Source organism: Schistocerca americana, chromosome 3 (genome assembly GCF_021461395.2).
Source record: "Schistocerca americana isolate TAMUIC-IGC-003095 chromosome 3, iqSchAmer2.1, whole genome shotgun sequence".
Taxonomy (NCBI): domain Eukaryota; kingdom Metazoa; phylum Arthropoda; class Insecta; order Orthoptera; family Acrididae; genus Schistocerca; species Schistocerca americana.
In genome coordinates this window covers 970,281,634-970,304,648 of record NC_060121.1, presented here as the reverse complement: position 1 = coordinate 970,304,648, position 23,015 = coordinate 970,281,634, and the positions used below count along the sequence as shown (strand labels likewise).

The following is a 23,015-nucleotide window of genomic DNA, read 5'->3' as shown; positions in this document are numbered from 1 at the left end:
GAATAACTTATCTGAAACCTAAAGATCAAGCAGACACAGCAAACCCAGCTAAATATCGCCCCATAACATGCCTACCAACAATATACAAAATATTAACTTCAGTCATTACACAGAAATTAATGACACATCCAACACAGAACAAAATTATAAATTAAGAACAAAAAGGCTGTTGCAAAGGAGCACGAGGATGTAAAGAGCAACTGATAATAGATGCAGAGGTGACATATCACGCTAAAACTAAACAAAGGTCGCTACACTATGCATACATTGATTACCAAAAAGCTTTTGATAGTGTACCCCACTCATGGTTACTACAAATATTGGAAATATACAAAGTAGATCCTAAATTGATACAGTTCCTAAACATAGTAATGAAAAATTGGAAAACCACACTTAATATCCAAACAAATTCAAATAATATCACATCACAGACAATACAGATTAAGCGTGGAATATACCAAGGAGACTCATTAAGTCCTTTCTGGTTCTGCCTTGCTCTGAACCCACTATCCAACATGCTAAATAATACAAATTATGGATACAATATTACTGGAACATATTCACACAAAATCACACATCTGCTATACATGGATGATCTAAAACTACTGGCAGCAACAAATCCACAACTCAACCAATTACTAAAGATAACAGAAGTATTCAGCAATGATATAAATATGGCTTTTGGAACAGACAAATGTAAGAAAAATAGCATAGTCAAGGGAAAACACACTAAACAAGAAGATTACATATTGGATAACCACAGCGACTGCATAGAAGCGATGAAAAAAACAGATGCCTATAAATATCGAGGATACAAAAAAAAAATAGGAATAGATAATACAAATATTAAAGAAGAACTAAAAGAAAAATATAGACAAAGACTAACAAAAATACTGAAAACAGAATTGACAGCAAGAAACAAGACAAAAGCTATAAATACTTATGCTATACCAATATTGACCTACTCATTTGGAGTTGTGAAATGGAGTAACACAGACCTAGAAGCACTCAATACACTTACACGATCACAATGCCACAAATATAGAATACATCACATACATTCAGCAACTGACAGATTCACATTAAGCAGAAAGGAAGGAGGAAGGGGATTTATCGACATAAAAAACCTACATTAGGAACAAATACTAACAAAGAGATAGAGGGGCTGGCCAGTACTTACCTCAGCTCAGTACAGCCGATAGATACACATAAAACAGAACTGAAAATTTACGTTCCTAGCTTTCGGAACAAATGTTCCTTCATCGGGGAGGAGAGAGGGGAAAGAAAGGGAAGAAGGGAAAGGAGATTCAGTTACTCACAACCCAGGTTATGAAGCAACAGGGAAAGGAAAATAGGGAGGGTAGCAAGGATGGAGGCATGGTTATCAGAGGGAAGCCAGAGATATTCTACTGTAAGTACTGTGCCAGCTTCAAACCAAAGAGGATGCATACAGAAGTAAAGAGGTATATAGTTGTGTTTATCTTTATATGAGATTTTCCATTACTCATCTACATTAGGGACAGGTAGACAATTTAAGAAAATTCTTTATAGAATGAGCAGAAACTAGCAAAATACACAAAGCAATCACTCATATAAATACATCGGCTACACCACTGCAATTTCATAACCACTTCTACAACCCTTTAGATCACATAACATCAACAGATACAAAGAAAGTAAATTGGAAAAAGAAAACACTACATGGCAAGCACCCGTATCGTCTAACACAGCGACACATCGATCAAGACGTACCCAACACATGGCTAAGAAAAGGCAATATATACAGTGAGACTGAAGGGTTCATGATTGCAATACAGGATCAAACAATAAACACCAGATATTACAGCAAGCATATTATTAAAGATCCCAATACCACAACAGATAAATGCAGACTTTGCAAACAACAAATAGAAGCAGTAGATCACATCACAAGCGGATGTACAATACTAGCAAATACAGAATACCCCAGAAGACATGACAATGTAGCAAAATAATACATCAGCAGCTTGCCTTACAACATAAACTTATAAAACATCATGTTCCCACATACAAGTATGCACCACAAAATGTACTGGAGAACGACGAATACAAATTATACTGGAACAGAACCATTATAACAGATAAAATAACACCACATAACAAACCTGACATCATACTCACCAATAAAAAGAAGAAATTAACACAACTAATCGAAATATCCATACCCAATACAACAAATATACAAAAGAAAACAGGAGAAAAAATTGAAAAATACATCCAGCTGGCTGAGGAAGTCAAGGACATGTGGCATCAGGATAAAGTTGACATTATACCAATTATACTATCAACTACAGGAGTCATACCACACAATATCCACCAGTACATCAATGCAATACAGCTACATCCAAACTTATATATACAACTACAGAAATCTGTAATTATTGACACTTGTTCAATTACCCGAAAGTTCCTAAATGCAATGTAACATATACCGTACAGTTAAAAGGAAGTCAAGCTTGATCAAGGTCCGCATCACCTTCCATTTTTAACCAGACATAACGTCTGAGACAAGAAAGAAATAACAATAATAGTGACATAACTTGTGGGAGTGCCTAAGAAGGTAGTTTGAAAATCTGCTTTTGCAATGCTGGAGAGTGCCAATTCATGTCTATTCCTGGTGCCAACAGGTAATTTTGCTTCTTTGGAGTTGCATATTGTGACCTTTGTAAGGTTAAGATGTTCGGTGCACCCACCTCACCAGGCATGGTAGCCTGGGGCACGGCAAATGGCTGATTCCATGGCTAGTGCGTTCAGACTACTGGTGCCATCTGGTCTATGTTTTGTTTACTGTGCAGGTCTGATTTGCACCATTCTGTGCTCAAGCACTCTGCTGTGACTGTAGGTTATGATTTAGTTGTTGGTTCGTCTTCCTATCATTCTGTGATGAATTATGTGCATGCAAGTGCATTTGTTTTCAATTTTCCACTCTTTATCTATAAAATAATTATTTTCAGTGTAATTACACACAAATTTTATTGTTATAGACATATCTCAAAACACATTTAATTTATACTTACTACAAATTTTCTTTGACAGGAAATAATTTCCTCTTACATGCGCAGCTGTTTTGAGACATGTCTACACAAATAAAATTTGTGTATAATTATGCTCAAAATGATTATTTTATAGATAAAGAATGATACATTGAAAACAATTATTCTCACCTGCACAAGTTCCATCACAGAGTGGTAGAAAGATAAGCCAACAGCCAAATCACAATCAATGTTCACTGCAGAATGCCCGGTCATGGAATGAGGCAAATCTGACCTGCACAGTAACCGAAATTCAGGCTACACGGCACCGACAGAACACACAGGTCATGGCGTTGGCCACCTGTCATTCCCTGAACTACCACGCCTGCCAGGGCAGGGATACTGAAGGTGTTAAGAACTAAACTATACGAGCTTGGGCTTTTGTGGCCAAAGTTCGTTTTTGTGACTGAGTAAGGCTGCCTGCAGTAGAAGCAGAAACATTGGTAGTTTTATCACACACGGTGTGATCACACACCCAGATGAATTTTACTAAAAAAATTTAAACTATTTACTGTCTAGTCTGTTCAGCTATCATATAAACTATGTGCTTCATCATGGGCATATCAGAGTGACATTTTCTTCATCCAAATGAGAGGAGTATTCTCAGTGATGTGCCCAATGTCAAACTGAGTCATATAATTGATGGTTACCTTTATCCCCTACTATTATTACATGATCCTCTTTCCAAGAGTCTGAATTACAGTTAACATCACTTTAATTATTGCTTGTAACAGCAATTTTCGGTACTGTTACTTTTTCATCATACTACACTCACCTTTCCATGGCATATCTTGATACAGCTCGTCCATCAATGTGAGGAGGCAGAGAAATAGCAGTTACTGTAGGGAGTCTACTTGTTGCGTCTCTAACAAAGAAATCAAGGCCAAGTTTTGTGATTCCTTCATGAAGCTGAATACTGCAATTCTTATGCCTTTCCCAGCATTTCTGTAAACTTTCCTCTGCTAGTTGTGCCAGACCTTCACGCAGACCGTATAATAAAGTTACTGGCACTGTGTGGTGGTAACTGTCATGAAACAAAAAAATTACAGGCTTCAGAAATATAATTTAGAGTAAAGAGTGTTTCATTAAACATTCTTCTTAGAGATCAGGCAGATTGTTTAAAATTGTGATTTATAATTCAACTACATTGAAATATGACACTGCTTATCTGTCTTTCCAGCGATTCATGTGGATGATATTCCTTAGTTCACAATGAAAGTAAACTTACATATCAGAACTTATTCTTGAAGTCATATGGAAGACACTAAGCAATAAAAATACAGTCTTAAATACCATTACACTCACATTCTAGGATTTCCAAAACAGCCCCAGTAGTCTCCCAGCAAAGTCATATCAAGGTAGAAAACTTTTACTGGTGTCCTCCTTCCTCTTATTTTAGCTCTACAAAGAAGAATATTATGAACATAAAATAACAAAATAAATTTTGTGATGTTAACAATTAAATGTTACATAACACTCAAATGATCCCAGAGTATATTGGGAAAATAATAAAATTAATAGTTGCTTACAGTACATTCTTTGGAACAAAATTAAGCAGCTTGATATCTAAATATGGTAATACATATAAATGGAAAATCCAGTGTGAAATAAGTTATATGAATATAAGTCCAATGTCTAATGAGTTGACATAAGAGGTACAAAGCAGCTGGTAGGTACTAGAAAGATCTAGTCTGCTTCTGTTTCAAACATTAAATCACTCATTCATCACATTTTGTAGAACCCATCAAGATGCAGAATGGGGTACATGAAAGGAGCCTCCACAAAGATTGCAATGATTTCTGACCAAGATAAAACTTGCAATCAGGCGTACCCTGGGCGTCAGGTTTCTCTGGCAGCTGATCCTTTCACACCAGAAACATCATCTTGGTCCTTTTCAGGACCACAGTTGACCATCATATTGATGAATATAGAAGGTATATCATCACCAAAAGAACAACTGTTACAAGAGCTGCGCAGACAAACCAAATGCGATCCACTCTGCTTACAGGAGACCCACAGAAGCTGTGAAATGCGCAGACCAAAAATAAATGGAATGCAACTGGCTACGTAAAGACCCCACCCAAAATATGGAAGTGCTATATTTGTCCAACCAGAAATATAGATAATATCATCAGCCTTTACTGAAGCAAATGATATTGAAATCTTAACTTTTGGAAATCAAAGGCTGTACAGTCACATCTGTATACAAACCACTGGATGTTGATCTCAAAATCAATCTATCTGATAACTTTTATAGTCAACACACACAAATAGTGACTGGTGACTTCAACTGTCACAGCACCACGTGGGGATATGAGCATGATGATGAGAATGGTACAGCATTACAAGAATGGGCAGAAGGCAATCATCTGAGCCTTATATATGACCCTAAGCATCCTGTATCTTTCAACAGTGGCAGATGGAAACGCGGATACAACTCCGATCTGATATTTTGCAGCGAGAACATCTCACAACAGTGCATAAAAACTGTCTGCAATCCTATTCCAAATACACATCACAGACCGATCATGTGCGAAATTTACGCAGCACTTAGACCACAGACAGTTCCGTTCAGAAGGAGATTTAACTTCAGGAAAGCCAACTGGCCGAAGTTTACAGAAATGCCGGACGCTGCAGTTCTCAATATTGAACCTTCACCTGACTCGTATGATACTTTTGTGAGGGCTGTAAAGAGGTGCTCCAGAATTGCAATTCCTCGGGGTTGTCGAACATCATACATTCCTGGTCTAACTTCAGAACTCAGTGCTCAATTTACAGAGTGTAAGGTACTATTCGAAGAAGATCCATTCGGCGAGACAACGCTATCGGCTGGGAATAAACTTATTGCATCTCTGAAAGAATCCAAAAGGAATTCTTGGGTTAAAACTATGGAAGAACTTGATCTCATCAGAAACAGTCATAAAGCACGGAGATTACTGAGACGCCTCAATAATGACCCAACCAGATCCACAGCAGACTGCAACATTCTTGCAGATGAGATAACACACGAACTGCTCATGAATGGGAAAGGAAGCCATAGAATCAAAGTTCCGAAAGTACAGCAAGAGGCCCAAGAACAAACGAGGGATCTGACTCTCCCATTCGAGATATCTGAATTAAACAAGGCTATTAAGGACAGTAAAACTGGTAAAGCATCTGGTCTAGATGACATCCGTATGGAGCAAATCAAGAATTTTGGCCCAGAAACAAGAAAGTGGATCCTGCAGCTTTTCAACAACTGCATGAACCAGTGCCAAATACCAAAGATCTGGCGAAAGAGCAGGGTGATAGCTCTTCTGAAACCTGGAAAGGAAGCAAATCATCCAAAGAATTTCAGACCAGTTAGCCTTTTGAGTCACCTTTATAAACTGTTCGAACGTATGATTCTGAATAGAATCCTACTAGTAATAGACCCTCTTCTCATACCCGAACAAGCAGGATTTCGACCAAACAGAAGCTGCACAGGGCAACTTCTGAATCTCACTCAGTTTATGGAGGATGGTTTTGAAACCCATCAAGTAACGGGCGTGGTCTTCGTGGATCTCACAGCAGTGTACGATACTGTCCATCATCGGTTACTCCATGCAAAACTATACAATATGATCAATAACACCCACCTCGTTAGACTACTCAGCACTCTTCTCCAAAACCGCAGGTTTTTTGTTGAATTTCAAGGACAACACAGTCGCTGGAGAGTGCAGAAAAATGGTCTACCTCAGGGAAGTGTCTTGGCTCCACTTCTTTTCAACATCTATACCAACGACCAGCCATTGACCCCAGGCACAAGGAGATTCTTATATGCAGATGACCTAGCCCTTGCTACACAGAGCTCATGCTTTGAAAGAGTGGAAAGAAACCTGACAACAGCACTTAGAACACTGTCAAGCTACTACAATCGGCACCAACTCAGACCAAACCCTTCGAAGACACAAGTGTGTGCCTTTCATTTAAGGAACAGGGAAGCTAATCATGAGCTACATATTGCATGGTCACGCATCCAACTCCAGCATCATCATGCACCTAAATACTTGGGAGTCACTCTCGACAGAACTCTGACATTCAAAACTCACTGCAAGAACACCAAAATGAAAATCTCTGCTCGAAACAACCTCATTCGCAATCTAGCGGGGACACATCCACAAACTATTCACAGTTCTGCAATGGCACTGTGCTTTTCTACTGCTGAATATGCTTCTCCAGTCTGGTACAGGCCATCTCATGCCAGACAAGTAGACATTGCTCTCAACGAAACCTGCAGGTTGATCACAGGTTGCTTAAGACCTACCCCAACTGATAAGCTCTACTGCCTGGCTGGAACAGCGCCACCATGGATATGCAGAACAGTGGCTGCCAACAAGGAGAAACTGAAAGTGGAACAGGACAGTGCCCATCCACTGCATGGACATAATCCACCACAGCAACGGCTGAGATCGTGAAAGAGCTTCCTGAGAACATCTGAGAAGCTCACAATTTCACCAGAGAAGGCAAGGCTGGAGTTATGGAAGAAGTCAACGCCTCACTTGCAGACGTCAGAAGCTGAAGAACTACCACCTGGACACAACGAGAGCTGGCTGGTGTGGAAATCTTTAAACAGGTTACGATCAGGAGTTGGACGATCCAGAGACAACCTGAAGAGATGGGGCTTCATAACAGAAAATACGTCCTGTGATTGTGGACAAGAACAAACCACAAGCCACATGCTCCAGTGCCTTTTGTGCCCTACATCCTGCACAAAGATTGATCTCCTGCAAGCCACTCCAAGCACCTTGGAGGTTGCAAAGTACTGGGCACATGTAATATAAATACAATTTGTGTGTATATATTTATTGATGTGTATGGCAACTGTAAATTTGTATGTTTCTGATTCGAGAATAATAGATGCAGAATCTTCAGAGTTGTGGAGCAACTGAAGTAATACATTACGAAAGAGAAGCAAGTCATATAAACTAGAGAGCCTCTGTTGTAAAGTGCTACCTACAAGCATCAGGTATAGACAATAGAGGAAATAATGGCCAATGGTAGCCCACACACTGACCATTGTTTTCTTCAAACACTGCAGTCTGACTAGGAGGAATAGTAATCTTGGCTTTGAATCGATGGTGGGAAAATAGAAGGGGCATGATGTAGAGAGAAGGAGGAAAACGTCAAGAGTTGGTTGGGAAAGATTTTTCTGATGTAGACACATGTGAATGAATTAATAGAAGGTGCCTCAGGTGGGGAGAGACAAACAAGAATGGGAGGATGTTACAAAAAACTTTTCTTCTGCGGAAATGCAGATGGTAAGTGCCAATGAAGAGAGACAGGGCAGCAGAGGACTTCTATAAGAAACACTGAGAAAAAAATAGCAGGGGGAAGGTAAAGTATCATAAGTAGGAGAATGTGGGGGAGGACAATGGAATGGGAGATTAGAAGAAGGGTTGAAGGAATGAAGAAGAATTCTCATCTGCGTATTTTAGAGAAGGTGGTGTTCAAGGGGCAGATCCAAATGACACAGATTGTGAAGTACTTATAGAAAGCTGTACAGTGATTGCACCAAAGTTGGCATTTGATGTTGCTGCTTTAAAAGATGACCCTGGTACTTACAGAGTAGTAAACACCACTGACATGGTGGGAATAAGAAATGGTGGATGACTAGATGACTATATGGGACAGAGAATGTGATTTAGTTGTTCAATTCCTCAGTGGTATAGAGGGAGAAAGGGGACTCCTTTGTGAGTGGTCTCTATCCAGGTCCAGCACAGAGATATGATTCGTGGAGCGATGGGCTGTGAGCAGAAGCAGAGAGACAGACAAGGATACCCAATGGTAGAGTGAGTGGTGCAATCCCACTTTGGGACAGGTAGGACAGATAATGTTGTGCAAGTGGGGCAGGGGAGGATTTCCTAATTTCAAATCATAATGAGAAACAGCCAAAAGTTTGATAGAGAACATGGCTTAACTGCTCCATTCCTCAGTGGTTTTGAGGGACAAAGGGGGCTCATTTGTTATTGGTCACCACATTTGCTTTTCTCTTTTTCTTACTACAGATCTTCCTCTTTTGCCTTGTGCAAACTGATCAAAATCATATAACAATGTCCAAAACTATTCTCAGTATGACAAATACTACACCTTCCACAATCTCACTCCTTGCACCCAATTTATGGTATTTTTCGGTTAGCAGTTCCTTTATAATTCCCATCTTCATAATAAGTACAACTTATTTTGGAAATAAGATATAATCAGTTTTGAATTTCATTTCTCAGTGGTCTCATCTTTAATGCCACAACATGTAGCTGTTCTTACAGAAATAAATGGCTCCATCACAAACACTGATCATAACACAGGATAGTTCTGTATTGTCAAGTACATTTAATAATTTCTTTGTGTCAGAATAAGTCATGATATGACATATTACATGATAAAAAATTTCTATGTCTGATAATTCATTTACTGTGTTGCAATTTTCACAAGCAGCAATTTTATACAGCTTATTATATGACTCAAGTACCTTCAGTGATACAGAAGTAAAAGTAACAGAACATAGTTAATCTCATCAGAGAGGTCAGTGGTGATAAAAATAATCCAGAACAGTTAGGCTAAGATAATAAAAGAAAAGTAGTTCATAACCAATGATTCAGTCAGTGTCTATAGGAAAATTATAGGAAGAGACAGAGGACACAGATTTGGTGAAAAATTGAACACTCTCTTTATCATATTCTTCAAACCTGTAAGTTAATTTTTGCTCTGAAACAATTAAAACATCAGTGCCATATCTGTAAAATCTTCCATTTACGTATTTAACAAGTGAATACAAGTACTAAACGTAAGTTACTGTTTACTGTTTTTGTTTTGTTTTATGTATTACCATAAATTCTGGTCAAAAGCTTGTAAAATTGACACGTTCCTTATCCTGTGATAGTGTCACAACATGGATCACCGGAACAAGAGATAGATAAATAAATAAATAAAAATAAATAAATAAACATAAAAAATAAAATACATCATGAACAAATCAAATACAGTCTAGTGGATTATTAAACAACAAACAAATAAAAGCGGTGAAGCAAATGAAAACTGAGTCCCCAGTTAACAGGTAGGGCAGAAATGAAGCCACACAGAAATTGTTATGTACCCAATAAGTGGAAAAATTCTGTGATGTGTAGTGCTTCTAGCACAGTATCAAAATATTCTACTGATTTGATAAGCGTACCCTAGATCTATCTTTGTAATCAGCCAGTGACTTGAAGGATATTTCCTGCTGTACTTAAATACAAACAGGCAGCACCAATTTACAAAAATGGAAATTACAGGTCAATTTCACTTCATTCAACATTTTCAAAGATAGATTTTGTATGTCCATCTTTCGGAATGGAGGTTTCAGCGACTTCGGCCATCTGCTTATGTAATAAAATGGAACACCTACAGCCATCCTAATGATGTTCTTTATTATATGGCTACCAGTTTCACTGCTTCAGGCCTTAACTGATGCTGAGGGGGTTAACTCGTCATACACATGGTTCATCAGTGGCCATCATCTATGAACAGCTTTTCACAGACTACTTGTAACAGTGATGTTGTGTCTCGAACCATCAACTTCCAACTACCAACTTTTCAAATGAATACCTATGTTGGACATCTTTGGTGTACCTCTCACACACATGTAATGTTTAGATCTCTCACTTAATACAGAACAATGTAATAACTCGCCATTGCCAATCTAAGGTCATGTGTGTGCAGAATAAAGTATTTGCAGCATATAGTTAAAGTGGCAATACATGTGAGAGCAGTTACCTGTGATGTGTTCTATAATGTGATTTACATTTAGTTGGACTGACTGTGTATTTTGAGTATGCCATGGACCCATGATATTATAATCAGGGTTTATGGCTGTAGACCCAAACATAAGGAAAGTCTTTGTTTGTGGAAACCTTAAAGTTGTACTTGGGAATGTAAAATTTTATGTCATTAAGATATTTCTCTTGTATGCTTGGATTTCCATTTCACAACAGGAAGCAAAAGGTTACATTGAGTAACTACTTCTTATAAATAAAATTAAACAGAATGTGAGAATTTAAAATAATTTTTTGTATGATTCTAAAAAAGCTGATAGGTCACAAAAAGTAGACACTGGATGTTAATGGAACACCTTTATTTGCATAATGGTGTAGTCCATCATCTGATGACCTGCTAAATCAAAGGCACATTTTTACATTACAAAAGTAAACACATACTGAAATGTATTGAAACGGGCACAATGGTTTGAAACCAAAATTCATAATTTTCTTTAAAGAGAAATGCATACGACAATGCATTATGAGTACATTGGCATGACAAACATGGCTTTTGACTTACATAACGTGAAATTACTTTATTCCCATAAGGAAAGAAATACTAATGTGATGTATAGACAGCTAGCAGATGAATGAATGTGGCAGCCCTTAACACCACATAAGTAGCCTCACTTATACTAGATGCAGTGTAGTTTCAGCTCTTTGAGACTGCAGATGTATGTGCAAGTTGCACTTGCATGAGTGTGTGTGTGCATGTGTGTATGTGTGTCTACTGCTGACAAAGGCCTTAATGGCCGAAAGCTATGATTGTGTGAATCTTTTTATTGTGCCTATTGCGACTCAGCATCTCCGCTATATGGTGAGTAGCAACTTTCCTTCTCTCGTATTATTACATTCCATCCTGGATTTTCCATTGTTTGATTTAATGAGAGTGAATTAGCTTTCAACCACTTATTAATGTCAATGAAAATTTGATTAGCAGTTATTTCTAAACCTGTACTTGACTTGCTACTTATTGCAATGTTTGAGTCATCTGCAAACAAAACAAACTTAGCATCTGGCAATGTAACAGATGAGAGGCCATTAATGTACACAATAAAAATCAATGGACCCAAGAGAGAACCTTGAGGAACACCACATGTAATTAATTCCCAGTCAGATGAAGACTGACTGCTTAGCGCACACGTATTTCGCAATGATGCCCTTTGTTTCCTGTTAGATAAGACACAAACCAAGTTGCAGCATTGTCAGTTGAAACCTTCCACTAAGCTCCAAACCACAGGTCCCTAATAAACTCTGGGAACAATACTGCAAATTGTGAGCTCTGCATACACCCTGCACATGAGACCAGCAGCCTTCAAAACTTTTCCCAGTAGCCCATATGAACTGAGGATGGCCTCAGAACCCAAGTGACAGGCATCATTGGCACCAATGTGAGTCATAACTTGCAGACCATTGCACCATGCACACATGATAACCACAGCCGAGGTCTCCTTCATATCTCAAATTAGGCCCTGCTAGCAGTCATAATAAGTACACATTGTCTTTCTTTCCAGCACTGAATGCTGATTCTGAAGGAGCAGTCACCTGTCCACTCACAGTTCGAATGCACAAGACCAGACAGCCAGTCTCTACATTGATCCTCTGCCTCAAGTGATGTGAACATGTTACACCACTCACCCTATGGTGAGGCAGATCCATTACATCAGGTACACTGGAAGGCGCCTCAGAAGCAGAGCCTGTTGCTGAAGTAAGTGACACCCAATGTATCCCACTTGATGTGGCAGTTTCGCTGCTACCACTACGTGCCAAGGCAGCAGCATAAAGACAGATGAATGTAGACACAAGTGCCTTGAGCTGTTTGTGAACTGTGGCCAGCTCCCCATTTCTGCACATATCATGTACACATCCTATCCACTCTAATGTGACTAACTTAAGAAGTAAACTTAAAAAGCACTCAGAGAAACCTAAATGTGCAACTTGATACCCTTACGACATGTCACCAATAGAGGACCCATTATTGAGCTGTGTAGCTGGCAATTCAAGAGAATGACAATTGTGCTACAGTCTGCCTGAATCTACACTTTACAGTTACAAAAATGCTAGTTTGCACCTCTTAACTAGAAAAATGCACACAGAATTTAACACTTGAACTACAAAGAAAACACAGAGAAAGATAAATGTGTAACTTGCTGGTCTGCTGGTGCGTAACAGGCAAGGCTGGAGATATGTAGGGTGATATAATCTGAGTGGAAAGAAGAGTGCCTGTATATGGGCACTGGCACATGGAAAACCAGTGGAATAGAAAAATCATTTAAATACATGTCAAATACCAATTTTTGTAAGTAAAATAGTTTCTTTTTTTTTAATGAAAAACATGCAAAAAATAGGAATAGTTGCAACTAAAAATATAAGGAGAAGGTCAATTCATTCTAAACTGGTGACTACTGTGTCACATGCATGTAATTATCTTTTATACTTTATTGCAGTCATGCTCTACAAGACTTCATAAAAATTCTAATAAATAATGAAATTGTGTTTCCATATAACTAACATATCTTCCACACTTACTCTGCTCGGGGACTAAAACTTATAGGTGCCAGTCCTGGGGGAGCTCCAAGAACCTTTTGTGAGCCTGTGTATACTACATCTACTTCCCATCGGTCAGCATAAAACTGAACACCACCAAGTGATGCGACTGTATCTACGGCAAGCAGGCAGCCATACCTTACAGAATAAGAAAATTTGTAAGTTGCAACTTTAGTATTATAATTATGGAAATATTTCATAATGCAGATTGATTTCACAAAAATTATTTATGATCAACACTTTACTTGTGGCATAGTGGACCAAGCTGACAACACCGCTGGAAGACACCAGTACTAGATTCTCCCTGAACTACAAAAAGTAATGATGGATGGAATTTTCTTAATGCCTGTTCAATTTCTGATATGCTGAAGCTTTCACCCAATGGCTTCTCAACCTTGTGTACAACAGCACCTAGGACAAAAAAACAAAAGGCACAGATTTCATTAGTTTTTTTTTTTTTTAAATCACATTCAATTGCCTTGTGAGTGCTAAATTCACTTATTAACATCAAAAAGCACTTAAAAACATAGTCACAGTTATTAGAAAGATATGTCTAAAGTTTAGCTAAAAATGTAAAAAAGCTGTGGACTTTCTCCTCTGCTTTTGACAGTTATATGGATAAAATCAAATAGGGATGGAAATAAAGCAACCCCAAAAGAATAAATCTGGGTAACAATAGAACAACAAACAATATCCAATTTGCTGTTGACCTAGTACTATTAGTCAATTCAGGAGACCACCTGCAAGATAAGATAACAAATATACATACAACATTAGAAAGCAACAATATGAAAATATCAGTGAAACAGAAAGCCGTGGAAATAATATGCAGATACAAATGGACAGCTAAAATTTTAACAGATAATCAAACAATAAAAGAAAAAGTTCATTCAAATATTTTGGATGTGAAACATCAACTTACACCATCATCATTCATTTAGAGAAAACCATACAAAATAAAATAAAATAAATGGATTCATAATAATATTGGGGGAGGGGGAGGGGTAGATGTGGGAGGGATGACATGAGAGGAAAGAAATAAGACTAAGATTACATAACCTGGTGTCAAACCTACAATACTATATGCCAGTGAAACATGAATTCTGAGAGAAAGTGGTAAAAACAAAATAGAAGCATTAGAAATGAAGATTCTTTGATCAGTATTAGGTATAAGTTTAGCATACTAAATTAGGAATACTGATGAACAAAAATCACTTGATATTAACATTATCATAGTGGAAGATGTAAATGAGTACCAACATATGTGGTTCCAACATGTAATTATTATGTTCCCAGAGAGTACTGTTATAACTAAGATTGGGCTAAACAGTGACCTTTGGATGAAAGTGATGTCTGTGGATGCTACTTTTCGATAACTGCAATTTGACACAGCTTAAAATCACATTTTATGAATTCACAATTTGTAACCCCTGCACTCTGTCAATGTCAAAATATTCCTTCTGTTATTTATCAACATTACTGTCACACGGTGATTAGTCACAAGTAACAACTAATAGGCACTGGCACATACATCTGCTAAATGTCCTCTTCTGTAACGTGTGCATACTAAGTATTTCAACTATGTTGCTGACATCTTTGTGCATGAAAGGAATGATAAATAAATGTGAAACACAATGTGACTGAATAATGAAAAGTCTTACCCTTTGTTAAAGCCACCTCATATCCCGAAATTATCTGCCATGTGTTTATTGATAAAGACTTGGTTATGACCTTTAGGTTGATGGTATGCAACTGAAAACAGTGGGAAGTGCAGATCTTACAGTTAAAACTATATTGGGAACAGTTTAAGTGCAATACATGACAATACACACAAGAAGTTTACCTGTGTGTTGTAGTGTTGAAAAAATTATAAATTTTTGTTCCCACATACTGGGGAGTTTGAATACACAAATTTAAATGATGAGAAGATAGCATAAAATTTTCTTTATTTCTCTCCTTGCATAATTCTAAATTGGTTCTCAAAAAACCAATAATATCATAGATATATAGGGAGGGTACTGTTAATAGTTTCATATTTTTAAATAATGGCTGACATGATTTCTTTGGATGCACAGCATACATGTTTCTCATAATTTGTTTCTGTAATTTCAGTATGAGCATTAACTTAGTTGAATTTCCTCAAACAACAATACTGTATCTTATAACTGACTGGTAGTAGCTATGGTATGCAATTTCCCTTGAGTCCCTGTCAGTGGCATTTGCCAATATTTGCATTGTAAATGCAAAGCTACATAGTTTGTTCACTAGATATTTCCCATGTTTGTTCCAATTTCAGTTCTTGTCTACATTTAACGCTAAAAAATTCACAGAATGCACTTCTGCTAGATTTGGATGTTTATGGTTTATTTTAATTTCCTTGGATGTTGACTGTCTTGTTCTGATCTAGATCAGACTCTTAAATATTCCAGTGGTGCTGTTATGTAAGACACCTAGTCAAAAATTTTTCTCTGGTCAAATTAGCTTCTAAACTGTAAAACTTCGAGTAAAACTGAAGTGATATCAGGTGTTCCCCAGGGAAGCATCCTGGGACCTCTGCTGTTCCTGATCTATATAAATGACCTGGGTGACAATCTGAGCAGTTCTCTTAGGTTGTTCGCAGATGATGCTGTAATTTACCGTCTAGTAAGGTCATCCAAAGACCAGTATCAGTTGCAAAGTGATTTAGAAAAGATTGCTATATGGTGTGGCAGGTGGCAGTTGATGCTAAATAACGAAAAGTGTGAGGTGATCCACACGAGTTCCAAAAGAAATCCATTGGAATTCGATTACTCGATAAATAGTACAATTCTCAAGGCTGTCAATTCAACTAAGTACCTGGGTGTTAAAATCACGAACAACTTCAGTTGGAAAGACCACATAGATAATTTTGTGGGGAAGGTGAGCCAAAGGTTACGTTTCATTGGCAGGACACTTAGAAGATGCAACAAGTCTACTAAAGAGACTGCTTACACTACACTCGTTCATCCTCTGTTAGAATATTGCTGCGCTGTGTGGGATCCTTACCAGGTGGGATTGACGGAGGACATCGAAAGGGTGCAAAAAAGGGCAGCTCGTTTTGTATTATCACGTAATAGGGGAGAGAGTGTGGTAGATATGATACGCGAGTTGGGATGGAAGTCATTAAAGCAAAGACGTTTTTCGCCGCGGCGAAATCTATTTACGAAATTTCAGTCACCAACTTTCTCTTCCAAATGCGAAAATATTTTGTTGAGCCCAACCTACATAGGTAGGAATGATCATCAAAATAAAATAAGATAAATCAGAGCTCGAACAGAAAGGTTTAGCTGTTTGTTTTTCCCGTGCGCTGTTCGGGAGTGGAATGGTAGAGAGATAGTATGATTGTGGTTCGATGAACCCTCTGCCAAGCACTTAAATGTGAATTGCAGAGTAGTCATGTAGATGTAGATGTAGATGTACATTAATATCCTCAACCATAAATAGTTTATACACTGATGGCATGAGACATAAGGTTCTTAGCACAAACACAAATGTTGGTCAACGGGTAACACATTGTGCAAAATGTTATAATGCTACTTTTAGTTGCTACTTGTGACATATGCCGTCCTTGAGAACAGTCAAAATAACATGATAACAGCCGATACTCAACAGCGTGACACAGGGTTCTTAGAAAGAAGTCCAAACTTTGTCCAACAGATGTGCATAGTGTTAAATGTTAATTTTGATAGCTATTTGTGGCTTATACTGTTCTTGAGAACGTTTGAAATAACATAAAAGTTGACACTCAGTAGTGCGACACAATGTCCTTTGAAGGAAGTATGAACTTTCACCAACAGATGGAACACAGTATTAATTGCTACTTGTAGTTGTTACTTATGATTTCTAGTTGTGACCAAAATCATAGCTAGATACTGAAAATTTGTTGTTTGAAAACTGTGAATTCTCAATTACTTGTGTTTTGTAACAGATACACGATTTCCTGGCCATCCCTTGTTATAACCATTCCAAAATTAAACTGGGAAACCCCAGAAAATTATGGTAAGAGCAGTTCTAACAAGATCTCACCCAGCTCTTGATAAGAAAGGAGGAGGAGCAGGGGGAGGAGGAGGAGGAGGAGGAGGAGGAGGAGGAGCAGGAGAAGGAGATTAAAAAGCTACATCTTTGTATGATGACTGTACAAACAATATTGAAACAAATGTTATATTCTTGGATGTGTGTTCCTCCATTTTATGCAATTATGAGCTCAGCCTGGGTTCTGTATGTGTCAAGATTGTGATCATACATAGCTACATGTACAGTAGATTACAACTGAATACAAGACAGATTAAGAATGAAGAGCCTGCAGTACCATAAAATACAAATAATAACTGAAATCTGTCTTTACACTTTAAAGATGCCATATTTGGAAACAGTTAGACAAGTCCAATTGTTATATACTACTTGGTAGACAGTTCCAAAGTACATAAACAGTTGAAATATTTATTCAAATTCTGCAATTTATTAATGACCTACATACAACTTGAATAACATTTGATATCATTGATTTGTGCAAATAGTCATGCATTTTGCAAGCTAATATATCATTCTGGAAATTTCTAGAGCAAATTTTATTTTTCTATTACACGTGTTGCACTTCTTATAGGATACTTCAAGGATAGTTAGTGCTGGACAGTGACTTAACATTTGTTTATGGGCAAAGAAACAGAATACAAATAAAAATTGGAGATCACATGCAATATTAAATGCATTAGTCAACAACAACAACTTGCAGTGACATGTTTTTATCTTATTCTACAGTTTTTGAATGGCACAAAAGATTAAAAAGGCAAAATGTCACTTGAACTGAGGTAATTGGAATAGCATGTCATGTCTGACAGGTTGATTACACGGGAGAAAATTTTTTTTAAAAAGTGGGACATAATTTTGTCCAAAATATTTTTTTTATTTGAATTGCTTCGATGTCCCCCCACAATCTGACCTGGCAAAGATCCCAAACACTCAAGCAGTACTCAAGAATAGGTCTCACCAGCATCCCATATGCAGTCTCCTTTACAGATGAACCACACTTTCCCAAATTCACCCAGCAAACTGAAGTCGACCAACTGCCTTCAGTACCACAAACCCTCATATGCTCATTTCATTTAACATCACTTTGTAACAGTAATCCATAAATTTAAACAACATGACTGTGAAGCTGCCCACCACTAATGCAGTAGCCAAACACTAAAATTCGTTTTTCCTACTCATCCGCATTAATTTACATCTTCCCAAATTTAGTAATAGCTGCTATTCATCATACCAACTAGAAATTATGTCTAGTCATTTAGTCATTTTGTATCTTCCTACAGTCAGTCAACTTCAACACCTTACCATGCACCATAGCATCATGAGCAAACAACTGGAGATTGCTGCCCACCCCATCCACCAAATCATTTATTATATAGAGAACTACAGAGGTCATATCACACTTCCCTGGAGCACTCCTGCCAATACCCTCACCTCTGATGAACACTCACCATCGAGGTCAGTATGTTGTTGTTGTGGTCTTCAGTCCTGAGAGTGGTTTGATGCAGCTCTCCATGCTACTCTATCCTGAGCAAGATTCTTCATCTCCCAGTACCTAATGCAACCTACATACTTCAGAATCTGTTTAGTGTATTCATCTCTTGGTCTCCCTCTACGATTTTTACCCTCCACATTGCCCTCCAATACTAAATTGGTGATCCCTTGATGCCTCAGAACATGTCCTACCAACCGGTCCCTTCTTCTAGTCAAGTTGTGCCACAAACGTCTCTTCTCCCCAATCCTATTCAATACCCCCTCATTAGTTATATGATCTACCCATCTAATCTTCAGCATTCTTCTGTAGCACCACATTTTGAAAGCTTCTATTCTCTTCATGTCCAAACTATTTATCATCCATGTTTCACTTCCATACATGGCTACACTCTATACTCTATACTCGATGTTAAAAAATTTCTCTTCTTCAGAAACACTTTCCGTGCCATTGCCAGTCTACATTTTATATCCTCTCTACTTCGACCATCATGAGTTATTTTGCTCCCCAAATAGCAAAACTCCTTTACTACTTTAAGTGTCTCATTTCCTAATCTAATTCCCTCAGCATCACCAGACTTAATTTGACCACATTCCATTATCCTCGTTTTGCTTTTGTTGATGTTAATCTTATACCCTCCTTTCAAGACACTGTCCATTCCGTTCAACTGATCTTCCAAGTCCTTTGCTGTCTCTGACAGAGTTACAATGTCATCGGCGAACCTCAAAGTTTTTATTTCTTCTCCATGGATTTTAATACCTACTCCGAATTTTTCTTTTGTTTCCTTTACTGCTTGCTCAATATACAGATTGAATAACATTGGGGAGAGGCTACAACCCTGTCTCATTCCCTTCTCAACCACTGCTTCCCTTTCATGTCCCTCGACTCTTATAACTGCCATCTGCTTCCTGTACAAATTGTAAATAGCCTTTCGCTCCCTGTATTTTACCCCTGCCAACTTTAGAGGTCAGTATACTGGGTTCTATTACTTAAGAAGACTTTGAACCTCTCACGTATCTGTGAATTTATTCCACATATCTACAGCCAAACAGTTGTATCCAGGGAAAATTTCTCGCTCTATAGCAGGGTGTATGATGTTATAAAAATTTCCAATAATTTTCAACTGTGTGCCATATCTAGTCTCAAACCCGTACTTGTTCCTTTCATGTTTAGGTCATCTTAGGTAAGACTTTAGCTGTTGACAACTGGGTGTTTCACATTTCCTATTACAGGCTTTTAAGTATTATAGAGGGGCTTAATAGATCAAGGTTTTTGTAAGGAGTCTACATCTGGAAATGTGCCAGTTGGATGTAAAATAAGTTTGAAGATTTGATCACTTGCAAGTCTCCCGCTTCACAGCAAACACACATCAGATTTTTGGCTCATGTACTCTATAGGAGCCGACAGCATGGACAACGTTATGAGTACTTGTCATCAGATTCACTCGTACATGATGAAGAGTGTCCTGTTCAATGTTGAAAGTGCAGCTCATTCATGGAGCACCTTAGTCAACCCTCCTAGTTGCAAACATACCTGTTTCTCACAGCCATTGTTGTAGTCAGATAAAAATGGCATTCAATGTCATATGGTAATTATAACGGAGACATATGGTAATTATAACAGAGTCTGATAATGGCACCCTCTTCTCAGTTTGTGTGTATACTGTGAAGTGGGTGATTTAGAAGTTACTCGATCTTGAAACTTGTTTGTTTCACATCCAAACAGTACATTTCTGAACATGGGTTAAGTTCCCTCTACAGCACCTAGAATCCTGTAATAGGAATTGTGAAACACCTAATATTTGTGATGTTCATGTCTCTTGGGTATAGACTGAAATGAATCCTGTAGTTACAATCCACTAGTTGAAGTCTGCCATCATATAAAAGTAAGACATGTTCTTGTATTCAATAGTTTTTCCTTCCCCTGCCGTCTTCCAATCCATGTCCTTTTTACTGCTGTAATAGTTATCTGATATCTTTCAGTAATGATATTTATCAATTATTGATACTGGATGTAAATTATGGTTCAAATGGCTCTGAGCACTATGGGACTTAACTTCTTAGGTCATCAGTCCCCTAGAACTTAGAACTACTTAAACCTAACTAACCTAAGGACATCACACACAACCATGCCCGAGGCAGGATTCGAACCTGCGACTTTAGCGGTCGCACGGTTCCAGACTGTAGCACCTAGAACCGCTCAGTCACTCCGGCCGGTGATGTAAATTATATTGGAAAGTCCTGAGTGTAACACAAATAAGGTAAGGAGGTACGGTAGTCACTCACCATATAGATGAGACACTAAGTGGTAACCAAGCACATAGAACACCCAGTTCCTACAGAGGGAACACTTTTTTTTGTGACCACCCTCCTTGACCAAACTGAGACAAGCTAACACTGAACTTGCCTCTCTCAGTTTCTAGTTCTGTCTAATTGTGACCCTCACCAATTCCCACCCAGCTACTTCCTGATTATCTTTCAGAAACTCCTTACTTAAAGTCCTTGCATCATCTTATTTACCTAAGTCATTTCACAAGAACACAAGCTTCTTGGTGGATGAAAGAGCAGCCATTCACTACCTTAAAACAGGCCCTGAGTCAATCATTCTCCCTGCAAGTAAAGTCTTCACCACCGTCATGAAGAACTGCAGTGATTACAAGGCTGAACGTATCCACCAACTGTCTGATTCTCCCACCTACAAGTCCTGCCAATGGGATTCCATCCGAAGAGCCCAACATAACCTTCAGTCCCTACTCAGGTAACACCCCTACTATCCCGTCTCCCAATTCCCCCTCCTGCACCCCCCCCCCCCCCCACACACACACCACACACTTTCTACATGCTCCTCAAAATGAAACTAACTGCCATGGATACCGGATTGTAATTAGTTACTGTGTTCCCACAAAAGAATGTCAGCTATTGTTGGCCAATACCTATAACCCTCTACTGCATCCTACGTTCCTATATTAAGACCATACACCACTTCCCTCATAGTCTCTACATCATTCTCATACTATAACTACATGGATCCTTGCATGTCACTACTGACACCACTTCCCTATACACCAACATCCCCCATGCCAATGGCCACTGAACACTACTTTTCCCATTACTCTACCATTTCCAAACTCATTACCTCTTTGCTTATACAGCTGAATAACAACATGCTTACCTATAATTACTTCTCCTTCAAGGAGAAGATATACAAACAAATTTGTGGATGACCATGGACACCTGGTTGGCACCATCATATGCCAACCTGTTTTGGGGGTCAACTACAGAAAATCTTCCCAGCCCTCCCAAGATCTTAAACCCCTTGCAGAGGAACATACACACAAACTGCAGGAGAAGAATAAAACTGAACTCCAAAAGGGAAACATCGATGTTCATTCCCTCACAGTTTGCAATTTGTCCAATTGCAGACCCTAACCTACATAATAGTACCTCACTGTCTTTAAATAATTGTGCGACAACTGTTTTCTGATGAAATCGGCACATAAATCAAGAACCCAAACTGAACCATACCAGATATAGCCAATATTATAGCTGGACATGCTTACATCTGCTCCACAGCAAATGATTCAAGTTTTATTCTCACAACGAAACATATTATGCAATTTCAAATAAACAAATATGATTTGTTATTAGCAAGGTAGTTCAGTAAATGAAACACTATGTATATAATAACTTGGGATCCAGCAATATGATACACTTAAAATATAATCTCCACACAGACTTTGAATTACTCAAAATGCACACTGAGTACCTTTTTGCACTTGAAAGTATCTCTCACTGTATTTATGTGGATCAAGGTGCTGGCTTATTTTGCACTATTTCCCTCTTTGGTGTGTTATACATCTATCTTCTGGGGCAATGAAGTTAAGGTAAAAAGACAAATAAAATATTCTTTGAGCAAAATGCAGCACTAAGAATGCTGTGTAAGATAGGTAATTGCACATCACACTGAGACCTCTTCGAGGATCTTTGAATTCCTACACTCAGTAAATACACACATTAGAGGTATTTACTGTTAGCAATGAACAGCAGTTTC

General features: G+C 38.2%; 1 protein-coding gene across 1 annotated transcript in view; it reads right to left on the bottom strand.

Annotated features, from left to right (window-relative positions):
- LOC124606967 (alanine--glyoxylate aminotransferase-like) overlaps nucleotides 1–23,015 on the bottom strand; it is a 66,091-nt gene that overhangs the window by 8,237 nt on the left and 34,839 nt on the right. The window contains exons 3-6 of the mRNA XM_047139104.1: nucleotides 13,675–13,840; nucleotides 13,412–13,567; nucleotides 4,377–4,472; nucleotides 3,847–4,095 (exon numbers count right to left, since the gene is read on the bottom strand). Coding sequence (XP_046995060.1) covers nucleotides 3,847–4,095; nucleotides 4,377–4,472; nucleotides 13,412–13,567; nucleotides 13,675–13,840 — 667 coding nt within the window. The remainder of the gene's footprint in view (nucleotides 1–3,846; nucleotides 4,096–4,376; nucleotides 4,473–13,411; nucleotides 13,568–13,674; nucleotides 13,841–23,015) is intronic.